We start from the raw sequence: 17,604 nt of genomic DNA on the forward strand, positions 1-17,604 counted from the left end.
CACCTTAAAAATGCAAAACTCAAGGAGTCAAAACATTACACCATCCAGTGGGTGACATCAGTAGAGTGTATGGCGCAAACATCCCCCGTCACAACCACAGAGATCTGGTTCCATTCACTGAAATATGTTCGCAAATATTCAGTTTCTCAATAAAAGAATTGTTGTGGGATGAAACAAAACCCTTTTTTGGGAATTCATCACCCCTCTTTTTTGTGTGTAATGTTCTATTTTTAGAGTCAGTGTGCGTTTTCCAAGCTACTGATGAGTCACAGCGTGTTGATGGGACAGTGGGGAGGCTGTGGATCTGGTCCAGAGAGGTGATTTATCTGAGTGAGGGGGGAAAAAACATCAAATAGAGTTATGAGGAGAGGGTCTTCCTATGTCTACAGGGGGCGAGTGTTGACTCACAGACACTCTGAGTCGAGTCAGAGTGAATCTTCTCTGCGCTCTTGGTGACAGCAGTGTCATGAGATTAGTGTGTGTGTGTACATTGTTACACCCTCTAATTAACATCCACAAGTGGAAGTGGTCCAACCGGGCAGTGTGTCTAAAGGGAAACCCAAGCTGATGCCACACATGCAGCCACACAGACCACTCGCACCAACAGCTGGGGTCAGGATCTTATCAGAGATGATTGACCTCATCCGGAAACAATGTGATCCTCCGAGTTTGTCTGTGTGTGTGTGTGTGTGTGTACGGTAACTTGTATTTATCTGGTGTGTTTCTCTGTATTTAACATACCAGGGTGATCCTTCCTGAGAAGCACAGTCTGCTTTCTATGAGGGGATCACTGAGGACGGTTTAGTTTCCATGCTGTCAACTCCCAAACACACACCCTGCGCGCTCTCTTGCTCCCCTCATCTCTCTGTTGTGTGTCTTTTCATCGCTCCCCCTCCCCTCTTTCTAACCGGCCTCCCTCCTGTCTATGTTATGAAGGTCAGCGCTGAAAAACTCTCTTCCTTATTTGGAAAGTTTCTCCATTCCATGCAGGTCACTCTAGCACCAGCGACCAATCCGGTGGCTAGTTGGTCTGGTTTTAGCCAATCCTGTGTCTCCCATGTCCTTTTAAGGACTGCCCATCTCTGAGTCTGGAGGGTGATGTGAAATGATCTGCTTTCCTGCTTCCTTGTGTCCTTAAAGAATTCATTTTGCTTCTTATTTTGTTACACTATAGCTCCTTCTCTCACATAATTCTGCCCTATTATTTTATTTAATTTAAAAAAAACCTCACAGATGCAAAAGTAATCTTCAGGGAACTAATCCACAGCTTCTTCCAAACGTTAATCAGACCGTGTGATGAGGACAAGCACAAGCCAGCTACACCATGTGTGTTTCTGTACCATGCATGTGTTTCACTCTCCATAAAAACACGAGCAACACCTCGACAAGAAAGTGATTGTTAATACTTCATTAGCGAGTTCATGACTTGCACCTTGTAAACACAAACACACTGCTGAGAGGAAGCTCTGAGTCACCGCACAGATATGCGACAAATTCTGGCAGCCACAGCTCTTTGCTTAACCATGCAGAAAGGATATAGACATTGCTTCCATTTCAACAAGACAGGTCTAAAAAAAAAATCCTTAAAAGTATTCTAAAAAAGAGTAGAAGGGACGGAAAGCTAAATCCAGTCACTTTCTTTAGCTCCACACTGTAAACACAAGTTCTGTGTGTGTGTATGACAGCGGGAGACTGATGAGGGCTGTTAGCAACGAGGAGTTTGTTGCCTTCAGTTTGCATGCTGTTGCCCTGACAACACCCTCACTGGGGTTAGAGAGGTTTGGAGCTACTGCAGAAATCATTTAATCACAGCGGTATGGCAATTCTGTCAAAGGTAAAGGTCAAGCTGCATGTAATTCAGTCCACATTAAAGTGGATTATGCCGTTACTCAGATTTATCACTGCTGTGTTTAAGTATGCAGAGCCTGGAAACACACGTGGTGTCACAGTTTTCTTGAGCTCCTGTATGGTTTTGACTCTGCACTCTGCTGTACAGAATAATAAAGAAAAAGTGGTTGGCCTGTAGTTCCTCGAGTGGCCACTTGACGCTTGCTCCATATGTTCAGGCCAAGAGACAAACCCCGGTGTTGAAAAATGCCTCCCATGTAGAAGTGCGAAAACTGCAGTTCGTCAATTGTCCACTTGAGGCTTTCTCCACGGATATCCCATTAATGCCAATGTTAAAATGCCCATTTTTACAGCAGAAATAAACATGTTCAACCTGGTTCAAAACAATAATTTTGTATCAATAGCTCTAGCTCAATAGCTTTTCTTTATTGCTACACATTGTCATTGTATGATTGTTTGGATAAATCAACCTTTTGGATATATTAATGCAAAGAGTTACGCATCACATTTGCAATAATAAGTGGCTGAGTTGACTGAGCGGTGGATTCATTTTAGGTTGATCGTAATTTTAATAGTGACCGCCAACATAGGTCTTCAAAGCTCTTTATATGGTCTACAGTCAACAGTCCAGTCCCATAGAGCCACATGTTAACATCTCAAGCTTTACAGCAGAAATGATCTTGCTTACATTAATGTTAATATTGTTTTCACATATCATTTAGAATAAAACAAATAGTCCTTCTGCTCTGTAATTCACTCAATCATGAATTTTATACCTCTTCCCTTGACGTGAGCAAATGTAGATTAGAGCTTCATTCACTTGGGATGAAACATAGATTCAAAACTCCAATGTAGGAGAAAGAGTTGAGGCTCTGCTGACTACATACAGGAGGTGTTTAGTTTGCTTGAAATTACATACTGTATACAATTTTGGTTCTTGGCTTTTTGCTAACAGCTGATGTGGATTACCCAGGTTCTCTCTCTCTCACACAAATCAACATAAAAAAATCTTTAACCTAAATCCTTTTAGAGCCTTGAACATGAAAACATTTTAGTGAGAGAAAACGATAAAGTGAGGTCTTGTCGAGTGCCAACGTGTGCCTGTTTTTCATCATCCAAACATACTTAGTAAAAACGAACACAGGGCTGCATAAAAAAATGAAAAAGTTCAACTGACACATTAAAAGCACTTTGTGGAATGAAATCCGTGCAAGAGAACAATTTGGACTGTCAGAGTTGATTCCCGGTCTTATGAGAGATTAAGTTTGTGGAATGGTTTGAGGATAATTGTTGCCTCTGTTACTTATGCTTGGTGTGTAGCGCCCACCCACAAATCATCCTAGACTATAATATAATGCTTTGCCCCCTATTATCACATATCAGTATGGTCACACCTTTAGCATGTTGCACTTGCTTCACACTTTTTCACTGTGTCCTCTTTTGTCTTGTAGTGTGTTACAGTGTCAGTGAAGGTGTTTCTTAGAAACCCAAAACTGGCCTTAATGTGTCACTGCAGCATGGGTTAACCTCTCTCAACATGAAGGCACATGAGTGATTTTGCTTTACAAGTAAAGTGTTGTTTTATTAGCAAAGCTACTGTATAAACATCTGTAAAAACTAGCAAAAGAGTTAAATAATTAATAGTTTTGACTCATAGCTGGTTCTCTATAATGTTATATTATAAAATGTAAAATATAAAATAAAAAATATAAACTATAAATATAAAAAAATATATATATATATACAGTATATATATATATAAAATACAAATAAAATGAATAAAATAAAATAAAAATATAAAAAATAAAAATAAAATATAAATAAATATAAAATAATAATATATATTATATAATTATGTTAATGATAATGTTATAGTTTTGTAAATTGCACTTTGTCTCTCTTTGTGTCTCTGTCTGTAACTTTGTGTTCTTGCCCTGACTGTCTTGGCCAGATCTCCCTTGGAAAAGAGGTTCTTAATCTCAAGTCTGACCAACCTGGTTAAATAAAGGCTAAATTAAATAAATTAAAAGTAAATTTAACATATCCATCATGATGTCATTCATTGATCTGTGAGTTCCCTTTTTAAAGCCTCAAGTGTGGGATTTTAAGTGCTGCTTCCGTGTTTCTTTGGAGCAGGAAGTGACAATATTTGGAAAACAGTGTGGAGATGCGTAATGTGACGTGTATTCTTCCTGACTGATCAATGTGTTAGCTACTTGCCAATCAAAGTTTCCACACTTTAAGCATATACCCTTCTTTATCATCTATTTGTCTCTAAACAGCCCCATCATTTATACAACCCATTTTGCCCTTTTCTTCTTTTTGCAACCAGAAGAGTCACGACCTGCTAATAAATGCAGGCATGTTTTTGCTTCCATTTCAACTAGAGGATATGTTCACTCCTTATTGACAGTCTATGGTAAAAACACACAGCACATCAAATGTTATATCCTCTTCTGCATTACACCAAAATGAAAGTGAGAAATGCAAAACATTCTTGTGGAATGTCACACCGCACAATCATGTACCTGGATCAATACAGTAGAGCCAACACTGGATCGTAGAAGCACTGACAACTCATCCATCAGCGCACACTCTCAAACATGTGCAAGCATTTGCATGAGCACATACATACAAAAATCTAGATTTACTATCTCCAGGTGTTATCAGTGTTTCACAAAGTCACATGTGCACAGCTGAACATAGATACAGGGTTGTGTTGTTAAATCAGAATGAAGCATAACTCTGTCCAACACTGCAAAACCTTATGTTGAGATGCAGCGTCTCATCCAGTTGAATTATGGTCGTCATAAAATGTCCTCTCTCTGTCGGTAGAAAGGTAGTAGATAGCAATTGGTCCAAATATGGTCTTTGCCGAAGATGGCGGTGAGCCAAATGCAAAACTGAGGCCTCAAGATGGTCGTCCACAAACCAATGTGTGACATCATGGTGGCCACTTCTATTTCACAGTCTATGGTTGCACCCTAAGATAAATGTATGTTTCCTACATTAGAAAATAGTTTTTGCTTACTATGCTTCATCCTCAGAGCAGTTCCTCGGTGAGGGCGACAAAACTCTCTCTGTTCATGGCTTGAGGATTTATCTTTCTTACAAAAGTCTTACTCGCCATATTTTAAACTTAAGCAAATTACTAAATAAATGTTTTTGTGTGTGAAGCCCTGCTTTACAAAATGCTGCATAAAATGTTGAGTTTTAAAGGAACATACGATGAGATGGAGCTGCCAATTTGTAACCCATCTATTCTCCACTATGTGGTTAAACTCTTGCTTTCTCTGCAAACCTGCGACTTGGATCAGATCCATCTGGCCAATCTGAGCCTCTCCCCTGAGAATTTCCTTTGATTCTTGTCCTGACATCTGACATCAACGCTGGGCATCAAACCCAAATACATACCAACCCTTTTCCCCTCTGCCTTCAGCAGAGAAAAACAGCAGCTCTATTTTCACAGTTCAGGTCTCCTGCAGTCTCTCCTGCCTGCCAAGTCACATAATGACTTCCTCCATCTCATCAGCCCAGTGTTATTGAAGCAAAAACCATGTCTTACATAGGCTTTCCACAAGGTTTATTTCTATGATTTCCAACCATTTATTCTAGATTTGTGAATATGAACACATCTTTCCAATAGCTATATACACTGTTGTAAAGAATGTTATGTTCTTTATAAACCTGTCCCTTTTTAAATATTAACAGATGCTTTAAAACCTGGAATATTTTTGAGCATGAGTTGGAGCTCAAATCTGAAATATTCAAAAATGACTGAAGCTGACTGATATGGGATTTGCGAGACATATACCAATTTAAGAAGTGACAAAGTAATGAACTAATTTCTGAGAAGATTATAACCTCAAATGACGTTAGAACTTTTCTACATGGGCTGTGCATACATTTCCACACCAGCACAACTATACAAAGCAACTCAAACGGCTCCTTTTTTCAACAAATAACCCCACTAAAGAAAGATTGAATAAAATAACTAAAATAACAGAAATGTGGCGTCGTTCAGCTGTGATCTTAAGATCAGTGTACTGCATTGATCTCTTGGTTTGGGGCATTATTAACTATGGAGACAGAGCAGGTCTTGCTTGAAAAATTGGTGACAGCATTCATATTACCCCATCATAATTTTCTGCATTATATATGTTTGACAAAATATTTAGAAAAAACATTTGGTTCAGTCCTAATTCTCATTATTAATAAAGGCAAGACAATCAGGTCTTGAGCTAGGTGATCTGCTAACTCTGAGAATAAAACTCCTTTCGAACTGATCCGCTACTTTCTGTCAATAAAGTCTAACAATTTAACAACAAAGTTTTTTTTATGATACTGCCTTAGTGTTAAAAATAGTTTTCACCAGCTTTTCAACAGATTGTGTTTGTTACAAAGTTTTGCTGCTTATTAAACTGAACTCCTGTAAAATATATTAAAAAGCAATAAAGTCACAAACCCAGAGTGTTTTCAAAGGATGAAGGCTTTACTGTGCTCTGCTCCACAGCACCATGTGGCTCAAAGAGAAGAGGCAATATATCTGAGTGTCTGTACGGGATGTGCCACGCGACCAACAGGATACGATGAACTCAATGATAAGCTCAGAGTGCTCAGTCTCTGTTCACACATTTCACCTGAGGAAACAGAGTGTAGACTAGCAGTAAGCGTGACCTTTGGTTAATGGCAGGGCTGTTTTTTTTTACTGTGTAATTTAAAGAGGACAGGGGAGGGGTGACTTATGCTATCTCATTACTTGACAGTTGGAAGCTGATTGTTTTGGGGAGTAAATTCACTTGTTGCTGAAACATTCTGAGCAGAGCAGCTTAACGACCTCATTTTTCTAGCATAGAAGTCTGATCTAGAAACAGAAGTGATGTCATTTATCAATCTCCTTGTTGACATATGTACATTTTAAAGTAAACATCTATCTTGATCTTGATCAAATCTGCTAGACTCAATATAAACAGGGTTTCTGTTTCTGTGGTAAAGCCCAGTAACCACACCAGATGTTTTCATCCACAACAAACTTGCATATGGCAATTGTAAACGATCAGCTGATTTCACTTTATTCTCGTCCAACCACCACTCTTTTTAATCCTTAAATGTAATAAAAGTGAAGTTAATTACACAAGACATGTCAGATGTGTGCCTCCACATCATTTCTACTGTTGTGTCTGTGTTTGTTTCCATGAGAGCTTGATTAATGAGGCTGCATGTGGCGCCACTCAAATCACATCCAGAGCATCACCCTCACAGCCAAATATTTACCTGTAATTTTCTGTCTCCTCCTCTATACCCACAGCTCTGGAAGCACAGAATTAAAAAGTCATAACATTTTCTGTACACAGAACATGCAATACTGTGGCATCCATCGGCAGGAGTTAAATCCACTTCACATGCGGCGGACATAAGACTGTGCAATGCAAGAGACAGGCTCCAGTTTACATTTAACAAACTCTGTTCATGATCTATGGCAACAACTATTATGCCACTTTAAAGGGGAATACTGCTTACGTTGTCAAACTCTGGTAAAGTAATTCTATTAGATTAAAAACTTTTAAAGTAAAAGTTTTCCATCTACTTGAGTTCAGCCTTAAATATATGCAAATTCATAGAGTGCAAATTAAAAGAAAGAGCAAGAACATTTAAAAAGAGGCTTCTCTGCAATGCTGAACTGTGCTAAGTGCTAATGTCCCTGAGGCTAAAGAGTTAATGTTTAGCAGGTGTTATGTCTACCTTTTTTTACTATCTTACATGATAAGATTTGCCTTATCAAAGCAAACAATGTGTTTGCCTGACAACAATTTAACCTCTAACAGACAATAATGTTGGGCTGCTGAGGAAGCCACTGGAACTGGGATATTGGGCCAAGACTTCCTCCTCTGTCCGCTACAAGTTGTTTACAGTTCAATTAACAAATCAGATTGGATTTGTATTTTTGACCAATGGATTCCACCAATTTTGCAATCTATAGGGATTATTTTTCTAAATTCAACCAAAGCCTGCTCAACCTCGTTGGTCAATACTACTCAGACTTCAAACCAAACCAAAAACCTTGTTTCTTGTCCAAAGATTTCTGATCCGCGTATGGTGGGTGCAAATACATAACACATAATTGTTCCTACCAATAGACCTTTGAATAAACTCTCCAGTAAATTCTTTATCACAATTTTAGTTAATGCAAATCTACCCTCAGAGTAGACAAACTTGTGCCCTGGACTCCAGTTTGGGAACAATGTTTAAGATCTTAATATATTTAAGTAAATGGGGTTGACCTTTAATCTAAAGAAAAAGTCAGCTTTACACTGCCACTGTCAACTTTGTGTAGGGACAGGAGGATTATTTTAAGAGGAGCCAAGATGTGTGGTATTCTTCTTCTGGGAATCATGAATGTCTGTACAGTATTAAAAGACGATCAACAAGATGTCAGGCAATCCAACATCTCCAGCATGACGATAGAGCTAAATAAAGAAAAGTGAAGATAACCTACATCTCAAGTGAAAGCACCTAATTCTATATTTTTCATGATCTTCTGTCGTCTTCTCCCCATTAGCACTGGCTTGAAGTGCTAATCAATTGGCACTCCTTGAAGCATACAATGGACTCATATAGACTAGTCTAGAAGAGGATCAGCCATCCCCTCTCTCTCTCTCTCCTTATTCTTTCCGATTGCTCCCCGCTGTATTCCTTGGTTATAAAGAAAATACTCCAAATTAAAAAAAAGAAATCCACCTACAATTTAGAAAGAAAATGCATGCTCGTCTGCAGCAGACATCTCAAAACACAGGACTATTGAAAATAAAGCCAATCAAATGCCCTACTCTCTTATAATAACAGTGACATCCTACCTGATCCCTATAGAGCTCACAGAAAAGGTGCTCAGGAAAAAAAACAACACATGATGGCTCTGTCCTGGGCTGGGCATGCATGTCCAGGGTCAGACAGAAACAATAGGAGCCATCCAGCAAAAGCCACGCAGATCTGTTTACAGCCACAGACAGACGGACGGATGGCAGCTGGCAGACTTGCCCTGGCAAACACGATGCCACATTGACACCTACATAAAGGCAGGGGAATGCTTTTGTTTAATCGGGATATGGGATTCCCCAGTTAACCCTTTTCACAAACCTGCCACACTATCATTTCAAACCTGTCTCACTTTCACCGGCCCTCCCTGGCGACTAGCCTCCCCTCGGGGCACAGACACACACGGACACACAGGTACTCACAGCCTCGGTTTAGGCTTGGTAGGCAGTGGGGGTCCTTCTTTCCCATGGGGTGGAGACAGTTTGCCTGGGGATGGAGGTGCGTCTGGTGCCACCTTGACTGGACTTTGGACTTGGACTGGGACATCTGTCATTGGGTCAAACTGTGGTAGAGGGGGAGGAGGGGGTGGAGGTGGGGTAGATGCCTTGGGTGGACTTGGTGGAGCCGGTGGATATGTGGGTTGGCCATTCTGTGTGGACCCCTTTCCTTTATCCTCAACCTCTGAGCTCATCTGCACTGGAGGCATGGTGGAAACACTGGGCCAGATCTCCAGCTCCCTGATTTGGAAAGATTCATTCCTGTTTGGAGGCAGCGTCCTGGGTGGCAGCTCCAGGAGGCTGATTTCTGTGGGTGGGGGAGGTGGGGGGAAGGCTGCTGCATCCTCAAACCCTGAGCTATCTCCAGACATCCCATTACTGGATGAGTCCTCAGATGCTTCAAGACACAAACGGAAAAAAGTAAATTCTTTGACTTTAATGTTTAGTTTTTCCTTCTGGCCACCACATAGATGCTGATTAGACAGACAACAATGAACCCAGCTGATCTAAAGCAGCAGCTGGGTCCAGTCAGGCTGATGAAATTCTTGTTTATTCAGCCTTTCCTTTGTGGTGAGTCCTGTCCTGTACTGTACACGCAGTTTTTGTTTTTGGAATCACACAAGGAAATATTTGTTCACTTCTGTATTCACAAAGAGCGTCTCATCAGCTCACACCATTCACTCAAATGAAACAATAACACCTTCAAAACAAGATGGTCATTTCATTGAGACTTACTACTTTTATAAATGACTCCAATCTACACAACTTTTGGGAAATTAGGGTTAGGGTTACCATCAGATGTAAGAGTGTTTGTTGTAAGTTTTTTCTAGATATCCTTTATGTATATATATATATATATATATATATATATATATATATATATATATATATATATATATATATATATATATATATATCAGTTTTTTTTATAATAATATGGGGATTGAACTTCAAACAAATCATGTGATGATAAAGGGGAGTGAAGCTGTAGAAAAGTAACAAGTGTATTCAGGGACATCACATTAAGGACCTTTTTAAAACAAAGAGTTGCTTTATTTACAACTCTACCATTTGTTACTAGAGCGTGAAAATGTTTTGTTTCACATGCTCCAAAAGTGTTAAAACCTTCTCAATATGCCAAAAGTTTTCAAATATGCCATTCAGAAACATAATTATAGAAGTAAAATGGGTTATCAATTCCCTGATGTATTATGAATATTAACTGTCTTATATTGGGTTTTTTTTGGTTTATGTAGTGGCTTAGACAAAATGCTAGTTTGCCTAGCATGTTATAACATGCTTACTTGACATGATGTAGTGACCTAGAGGCTTGTTGTGGTAGCTTTGGTAAACTGTGCAGTCATTGTTTTGGTGTGTTCAGCAGCATGTTCATGTGAAAGCAACAGGCTAGTTAGCTTGATATGTTGTCACTAATATTGATCAAAAAGTAAAAAGAACTTGCAAAATGGGGCTGTTATGAGTTTTTCTATGCAGTGAGCCAAATTCAACAAAACAACATTAATTGAGAAACTGCAGACTACATGACACTGTTAACCTGCCTGCACTCTTAGACTCTTAGAATTTAGTAGAACTATTGTGATTATTGATTGACTATTGGGTTGGCAAATGGCAATGTCTTTTCTCTCTGTGTGTGAACGCACCTGCAGTGACGGTGAGTTGGGCTGTGCTCTTCAAAGAGCCGTACGGGTTGGAGGCTGAGCAGCAGAACAGGCCTCCATCCTCTGGAAAGGCCTCGGCTATCACCAGGGTACATATCTCCTCTGGAAAAAAACAAAAAAGATTCCAGCTATCAACACACCTTAAATAAGATCCTAAAAGCTGAATTTAAAAGTGCAAAATAACAGACTTGACTTTCATGATCGGTAATCTGTACCGGCGTGGAATGAAGTGACATGCTGAAACTTGATTTGTTATGTAATGACAGGTAATAAGATATTAGACTGTTTTTTTTTCACAGGCATGTTATATTATGACGGACATTCCATCTAGACTAGTGAATCACTATTCAGACTCAGACACACAAGAGAGCAGCAGGGAGAAACAAACAAGCACGGACGAAAGCTCTCATGAAGAACAGACAGACAGACACATAAAAAAGCTGAGGCACAGATGTTCAGGGACGTCTGAGTGTGACTCACAGCTCTGAAAGTAACACCAGAAATGACCCCTGAGTCACACAGGTGCGAAACAATCTGACATAAATGAACACGTGTGTCATTGTTTATCTGAAATTTTTCCGTGTGTGATGTGTAAGAATTTGCTGTCTTGGGGTTTCTCAGACTTTCCCAAGGACTCCCTCTGTCTCTTGAATATGAGTGTTCTGTGAGACACCACAGTGAGTGAAAGGTTACAGCTGATAAAGAAACCATCAAACAGCCTCCAGACAAAGCTGATTATCATTACTAATTGGATGTATTGACTGTGGTTAGGGACATAAAAGCAGTTTTGTAATAACAAAGCATGCATTTAGTAGGAACTGAGCCAACAAACCTGGTTCAGCCGCAGAACGGGGCTCTGATTCATTATAGATTATTGGAAGAAAGGAAGAAAGAACATACATATTTTGGTTATTAGCATCCTATAGTTAACTGCTACAGTGTACTCGGTTACAAATGGTTTCAAGACAAGTTAAGAGAAATGTCAAACTTTTCTGGAGAATCCGAAAATCAGGAGAATCCAGGATCTCCTCTCCTTGGCGGTACCATCTGACCTGAAGAGGAGGGCTTCCTTTGACCCTGCACTCCAGAACCACCACCTGGCCCTCAGATGCATGGGCATCCTGCAACAGCTGCATAGAAGTAGGGACAACGTTACAGAGAGGTCAAGAGGAAAAAGAGTGAGTAAGTCAATAATGATGAGTAAATGAGAAGATCCAGAAACGGGTAATGAAAGGGGATATGCTTCAAAGTTACAGCGTGGAATAGATGACAAAGATCATTAAAGGTTACACTCTGTCATTGAACACAGATTAAGGATTCGAGAGGCCAGTGGACAATTACACCTGAAAACAGTCACTATCTCATTTTATCACAGTTGGCTGCTGCTGTCCCTCATGGCAAGGGACGTTTATTTACAGAGCACAATTCATACAAGAGCAACTCAAAGTGATATATAAAGTTAAACAAACAGAGCATTAAAAGCTTCATAAAGCAAAAATAAGTAAAAATATAACACCAACAATTATTGATTTTCCCAACTTTAAATTGCTGAAGAGGAAAAAGGCAGAATAAAACCCAAAATAAAATCATACATCAAGAGAATGAGAACGGGGTGGGGAGGGAGGGAGGGCTGGGGGGGCGGAGAGGGAGGTTGGGGTGGGATATATTGGGGGAATTAGTTTCTTTGCCCCCCTCATTGCCATTATTTTTTACTTATTTGTATACTTTCTGTGTTGTGGTAATCCAGGGGAGAGAGACGATTCAATCTTTGTTTGCCCCTTTAGTCTGCTGTTTTCATCCCTTCTTTTGAAATGTATTGTATAAGGAACTATGTATATGATATACTGTATATGATTATCCTCTCCTGTACATTTGTGGGCTGTTGTTAAAACCACAACATCTTGTTTTTCCTTTATTGTAAGTGACAATGTTCAAACATAAACAATAAAAAATTGATCGCAAAAAAAAGAGAAAGAGAACGAGGGGGAAAAAAGGAGGCACAAAGGCAATACATATTGCGAACACTGTCAGGACGGCCACACCTGATGAATTTCTAAATACTTATAAATTTAATGATAGAAATTGCAAAACTTTAACTCCTCTCTGTTTTTGTTATAGGATAAATCTCAGAACTAAGAAAAACACATCAAAAAGCTTCTGATGGAGAAGACACTCCTAGCACTGTGTTGCCTCTTCTGCTTGTTAACGGGGCGAGAAATGTGTCGGGTGTTATCCTTCAACAAGTGGCTCTCAGTGTCAGTGTAAAAGAATGTACCTCTTTCTCTCTGTGACATAGTGACTACGGCATTGGGTATATTTTGGGAACACCAGGGGTGGAATGTATCGGTCTGACATTGTATGTGTGTATTTGTGGGGGTGTGTGTTGTATGGCTGACATCAGTGGAGGCGACCATCCTCTCATTGAGATGATTAAAGCCCACAGCAGCTTTTAAAGGAGGTGAAGACAAACAAATGTTTCTTTTGTAATGAAGAGGAAAATGATTTAGGGCCTGACTGCCTCAATGAGAGTGAAAGAGACCTGACCCTTGTGGGTTTGGCAGGGCCGTTTGAAGCTCTGCCTCAGCCCGCCTCAGTCTCGCCATCACAAGACCCACAGCCTGAGGGAGAGGGAGTCGGGGCTGTTTGGGGAGTGATGAAGAGTCTGAGCTGGAGGAGGAGCTCTCATCAAAGTGCATGTTTTATCTGACCCCCACTGCTGTAAGCCACAGCAATGCAAACTGTTATTATGGGAAGGCAGAGACACAATAAATCTGTATCATGTTCTGCATATGTGCATGTATGTGTTGCCTACATGATGTACTGTGTTTAAGTAGGTTTGTATCTGGGACTGGGTTTGGGCTTAAGTGTGCAGGAAAAGTTAATGATACAGCTTCAGGGAGGGTTTGTTTTGTTATGTCTCTGTGACAAAACGCTAAAAAAGAAATGCTTTTCAAGTCTGTGTGAAACCTGACTATCTTGCAAAGAACGATGACATCAACCTTAACAACGAACAACTTTAATAAATACAAACTTTGCATGCATATACCCTTAACTGTTGTAACCAATTCAGGATTTAAGCAATAATCAAATCAAATAAAAGCACCAAAGAGCAACGTTACAAAATAGTTTAAAGTAACATTTAAATAGTTCGATAAATCCCTTAAACGAGTAACTGTAATAATAAACATTCACATAATTGTATTCACTTACAGCAAAACAGCCACTTTATTACTTAAATACTTAGCATAATCTGCTTCAGTGCCAAAAGGCTTATGTTGGTTTACTGCAAGCTTTTTCTGTTCTTGCAACTTCAGTTTCTATTTTAATTCTAGCTAAATCATTTTCTTGTAAATAAAACATCTGACATTTTCCTTGATTGTCTAGTTTTTCTTAATTGATTTTTAGAAAGTTCAGGAAGTTCTTACTGCCCTAAATATCTATTATTGACCTCACTAATACTTTTAAAGCTAATTTAGAGTCAATCTCTGCAGCCAGGTTAAAACATCTATAGGAAATCTTCCCAGATGACAAGATCCAGTTAGAGCAGTTTATTCATAGTTTTTTTTAAATGACATGTCAGCAAAGTGGTGTATGTGTAGTATGCATCCTCACCTTAGTGAATAACGGCGGACCTGACACCTCACCACCACACAGTGACAGTGACAGAGGGCTTTGCATCTGGAAGAAAAATAAAACTCAGTGAGTGCATACAGAAAGGCATCTCTTTGTGTCATTGAAGAAAACATTTTTTTGTAGATTTACTGTCACGTAGGCGGTGGGTACTTACCCGCTGCGGGGGCTGAGACAGGGACTGGACCAGGGTGGAGCGGAGAGGAAGGACCTCTGTGGTTTTGGGTGATGATGAGCGTATTGTCAGGGACATTGAAGTCATCTTCTTCTGAACTCTAAGAAGAAGAAGACAAGGAATAAATCAGAAAACACTCATAAAAAAAATATCTTTGCTATTTCATGTGTCTGTATGCTTGTAGTTAAAATATGAATGTTGAATCAAAGTATAATTTCACCACAGCAATTAAGATGGTATCAGGGACCTTGGCTTTAGTGTGTAAACAAAAAGGGAATCAGGAAGTTGTCCAGATGGAGGCAGATTTAAACAACAGATTATGATCAAAAACATCCAGAAAATTGCAAACCCCTGAGAGAGTTACTGAAAGATTGATTGCAGAACTGTCCTTATGTAATAATGTTCAAAACATAAATAACAGCAGTACATCTCAAATTCAAAGTTAAGGAGGACAAAATACGACATTTCTCTAGTTTATTTGGCTCACATCAGCACAGACAAATGCTAACATGTTTCAGCACAAGGCTTCTTCTTCTTCAGTGCGTTTGTTAAAATGAATGTATAAGTTCCATTTAATAAGATGCACAAGAGCAGAGTAACTATACAGCTGGAAGCTGGGTCCATGTGAGCAAAATAAACTAGTGAAATGTTAATGTTTTGTCCTCCTTTACAAGTTTTTGGCAGACTAATTGCTAAATAAGAAAAACTGTGCTTCTTTGGTACATGGCCCAATCTTCTTTATATGAAGAAGGACAAATAATTCAAGAGAAAGGGCGGTAAAAACAGAGAGTGAAAGCAGGAATTGTTTAAAAATGTTTAGCATAAAGGATTGAAGTACAGGGGGAAAATCCTGTCAGGGTTTGTTTTTTTCCCCCCACATTAACCCTCTGTACCTGTAATTATCTACAGAGTGGCCTGTGTACCAGCTCGGGGTTATGGCTCTTTATGGGCCTTTTAAGGGTCTAGTTAAGGGCAGTAGTTCTGATTAGCTGCTGCAGGGCTCAGATGACCTGTTCAGGGGATTCAAGGTTCACTGGGTCACAAGAGGTCATGCCGAACACACGTACTGAGGCATGTTTCCGGATCTGGACTTTGACGCGGCTCCTTCCCCTTCCGAATCTGATGACGAAGCTCCTGCAACGGGAGAAAAACAAAAAGCAGTGATGGTTATCTCTTTGTGATATACATGTCATCTCTTTAACAGTTAATAATCCTCATTATTAAGGCAGATCAACAACATGTAGCAAACTGTTAATCTTATCTAAAAGATAACTATATTACATAAATACCTCAAAAGTTAAAATGAATTGGTCTCACCTTCGATGTAAACCTCAGCAGAGGTGTTATCTGCTCCCAGACTGTTGGAAGCCACGCAGGTGTAACGTCCTGTGTCGTCCTCGAAAGCTTCAGCGATCACCAAAGTGTGCAGGTCACCATCCCTCCAGATCTGTATGTCAGGAGAGGTGTGGAGCTCTCTGCCTTCACAGAACCACCTGGTGAAAAGACGAGAAAGGGAGCTTTGGTTACTTTTTATATTCAGGAATCTTCAACAAAAAAACGAAAGACCTCATGATTTATATAAATAATAAAAATTACTTCTTGTTTTGTTCCTTTTACATATCAATTATTTCCTGTCTTTTGTCCTTTGTTTTATTTTTCAGAGTTTTTTCTTGTTAAACCTCTGTACTTGTACGATTTGGATTCGCTCCTCTATATTTCATTTTTGCTTGTAGCTATTCTACATCTACTGTACGAACCAAGTTCTAAAAAAAAGGGTTTTTGACTGAAACATGTTGTGGCAATTAGAGAAACTGGTATGCAGCACCGCACGAAGCCAGTAATCATTTGAATAGTCAAACAATCATGACAGTTGGATTTGTGAATCAAGTACCCAGAGACACACAACAAAGACAACAAGAAGATCCCCTTGAAGCCTTAAATTGTTCAAACTGGTACTAATGTAGAACGCTTTAGCAATCGCAATAAGCTCAGTAAAAAAAACAACTGCATGGCTGACATTATCAGAAGAAATGTGAAATAACATACAATGTATTTTCATATTCTTTAAGTAGATACACTTCTTAGGTCACTGCTGCTTGGTTGAGATGGGGTTAGTTTTGGATATTTCTGTGTACAACTATATTACTTCTCTTTACGTTTATAATTCTGACTTTATGTAATAAACCTTAACTAAAAGCAGAAAATGCTATTTGGTCAGGAAATCTTTGTAATGTTATCGCCTTCACCTGCTAGCTAGCACGTCGTCTGATACTGTTTCATTGGAAAGATCCTAAGCCTCCTTCCCATGCCAGGTGGATGAAGGAAGTCATGTTCAATCTAAAACTAGAAAAGATTAAAAGCACCATGAGGGGGGAAAAGGCTGAGTCCAGTAAAATGTGGTTTCCATTCATAGCCTATTTCACTACTGTTACTGGGATAACAAATTGGAATGACACATAGCACTCTTTTTGATTATGGGGTTTAATAGGAGCAGCTGCAAATGCCTGGATTATTTGTGTTCACTAACTGTATGTGGATTATGTATGTATATGTGTAAATGTAGACAGTACATTATGCTATCATTGTTGTTAAAAGCATTGCATTGTGGTGGGACTGGGGGTGGTTTTGGGTGGTGGGTCGGGGAGATAAGAGGGTTTGGGTAGGGATGGTTGGCTTTATATTTTGTATTCTGTACGTCATACAGCGATTTGTACTGTTCAAGTTAAAAACTCAGTAATAAAACTCCTTAACAGTATTAAAAAAAAGTCTGACTAGTGCTAGAGAAAACATTTCTCCCAAAAAGAACTGTATGATTCCTGCACTCAGAGATACAGAGCTTTATTGAAAAGGGGATCTTAATTCCGAGTCATTTAATTTCACCTTTTTTTTAAACTAAGTATTTATTTCACCTCTTGCCAAAAGACATGAATATTCTAGTAAAGGTGAGGCCTGAAATTATGGA

General features: G+C 39.3%; 1 protein-coding gene across 5 annotated transcripts in view; it reads right to left on the reverse strand.

Annotated features, from left to right (window-relative positions):
• Nucleotides 1-17,604, reverse strand: part of palld (palladin, cytoskeletal associated protein) — a 68,352-nt gene that overhangs the window by 20,768 nt on the left and 29,980 nt on the right. For 4 of the 5 annotated variants that reach the window (XM_065956166.1, XM_065956165.1, XM_065956164.1 and 1 more), the window contains 9 exons: nucleotides 15,960-16,135; nucleotides 15,710-15,776; nucleotides 14,625-14,742; nucleotides 14,450-14,515; nucleotides 11,826-11,967; nucleotides 11,670-11,693; nucleotides 10,820-10,939; nucleotides 9,084-9,555; nucleotides 7,123-7,158 (listed from right to left, as the gene is read on the reverse strand). In XM_065956166.1, the coding sequence (XP_065812238.1) occupies nucleotides 7,123-7,158; nucleotides 9,084-9,555; nucleotides 10,820-10,939; nucleotides 11,670-11,693; nucleotides 11,826-11,967; nucleotides 14,450-14,515; nucleotides 14,625-14,742; nucleotides 15,710-15,776; nucleotides 15,960-16,135 (1,221 nt within the window). The remainder of the gene's footprint in view (nucleotides 1-7,122; nucleotides 7,159-9,083; nucleotides 9,556-10,819; nucleotides 10,940-11,669; nucleotides 11,694-11,825; nucleotides 11,968-14,449; nucleotides 14,516-14,624; nucleotides 14,743-15,709; nucleotides 15,777-15,959; nucleotides 16,136-17,604) is intronic. The other variant, XM_020631078.3, reaches the window with a different exon arrangement.

The sequence above is a fragment of the Labrus bergylta genome, chromosome 6, assembly GCF_963930695.1.
Source record: "Labrus bergylta chromosome 6, fLabBer1.1, whole genome shotgun sequence".
NCBI classification, from domain to species: Eukaryota; Metazoa; Chordata; class Actinopteri; order Labriformes; family Labridae; genus Labrus; species Labrus bergylta.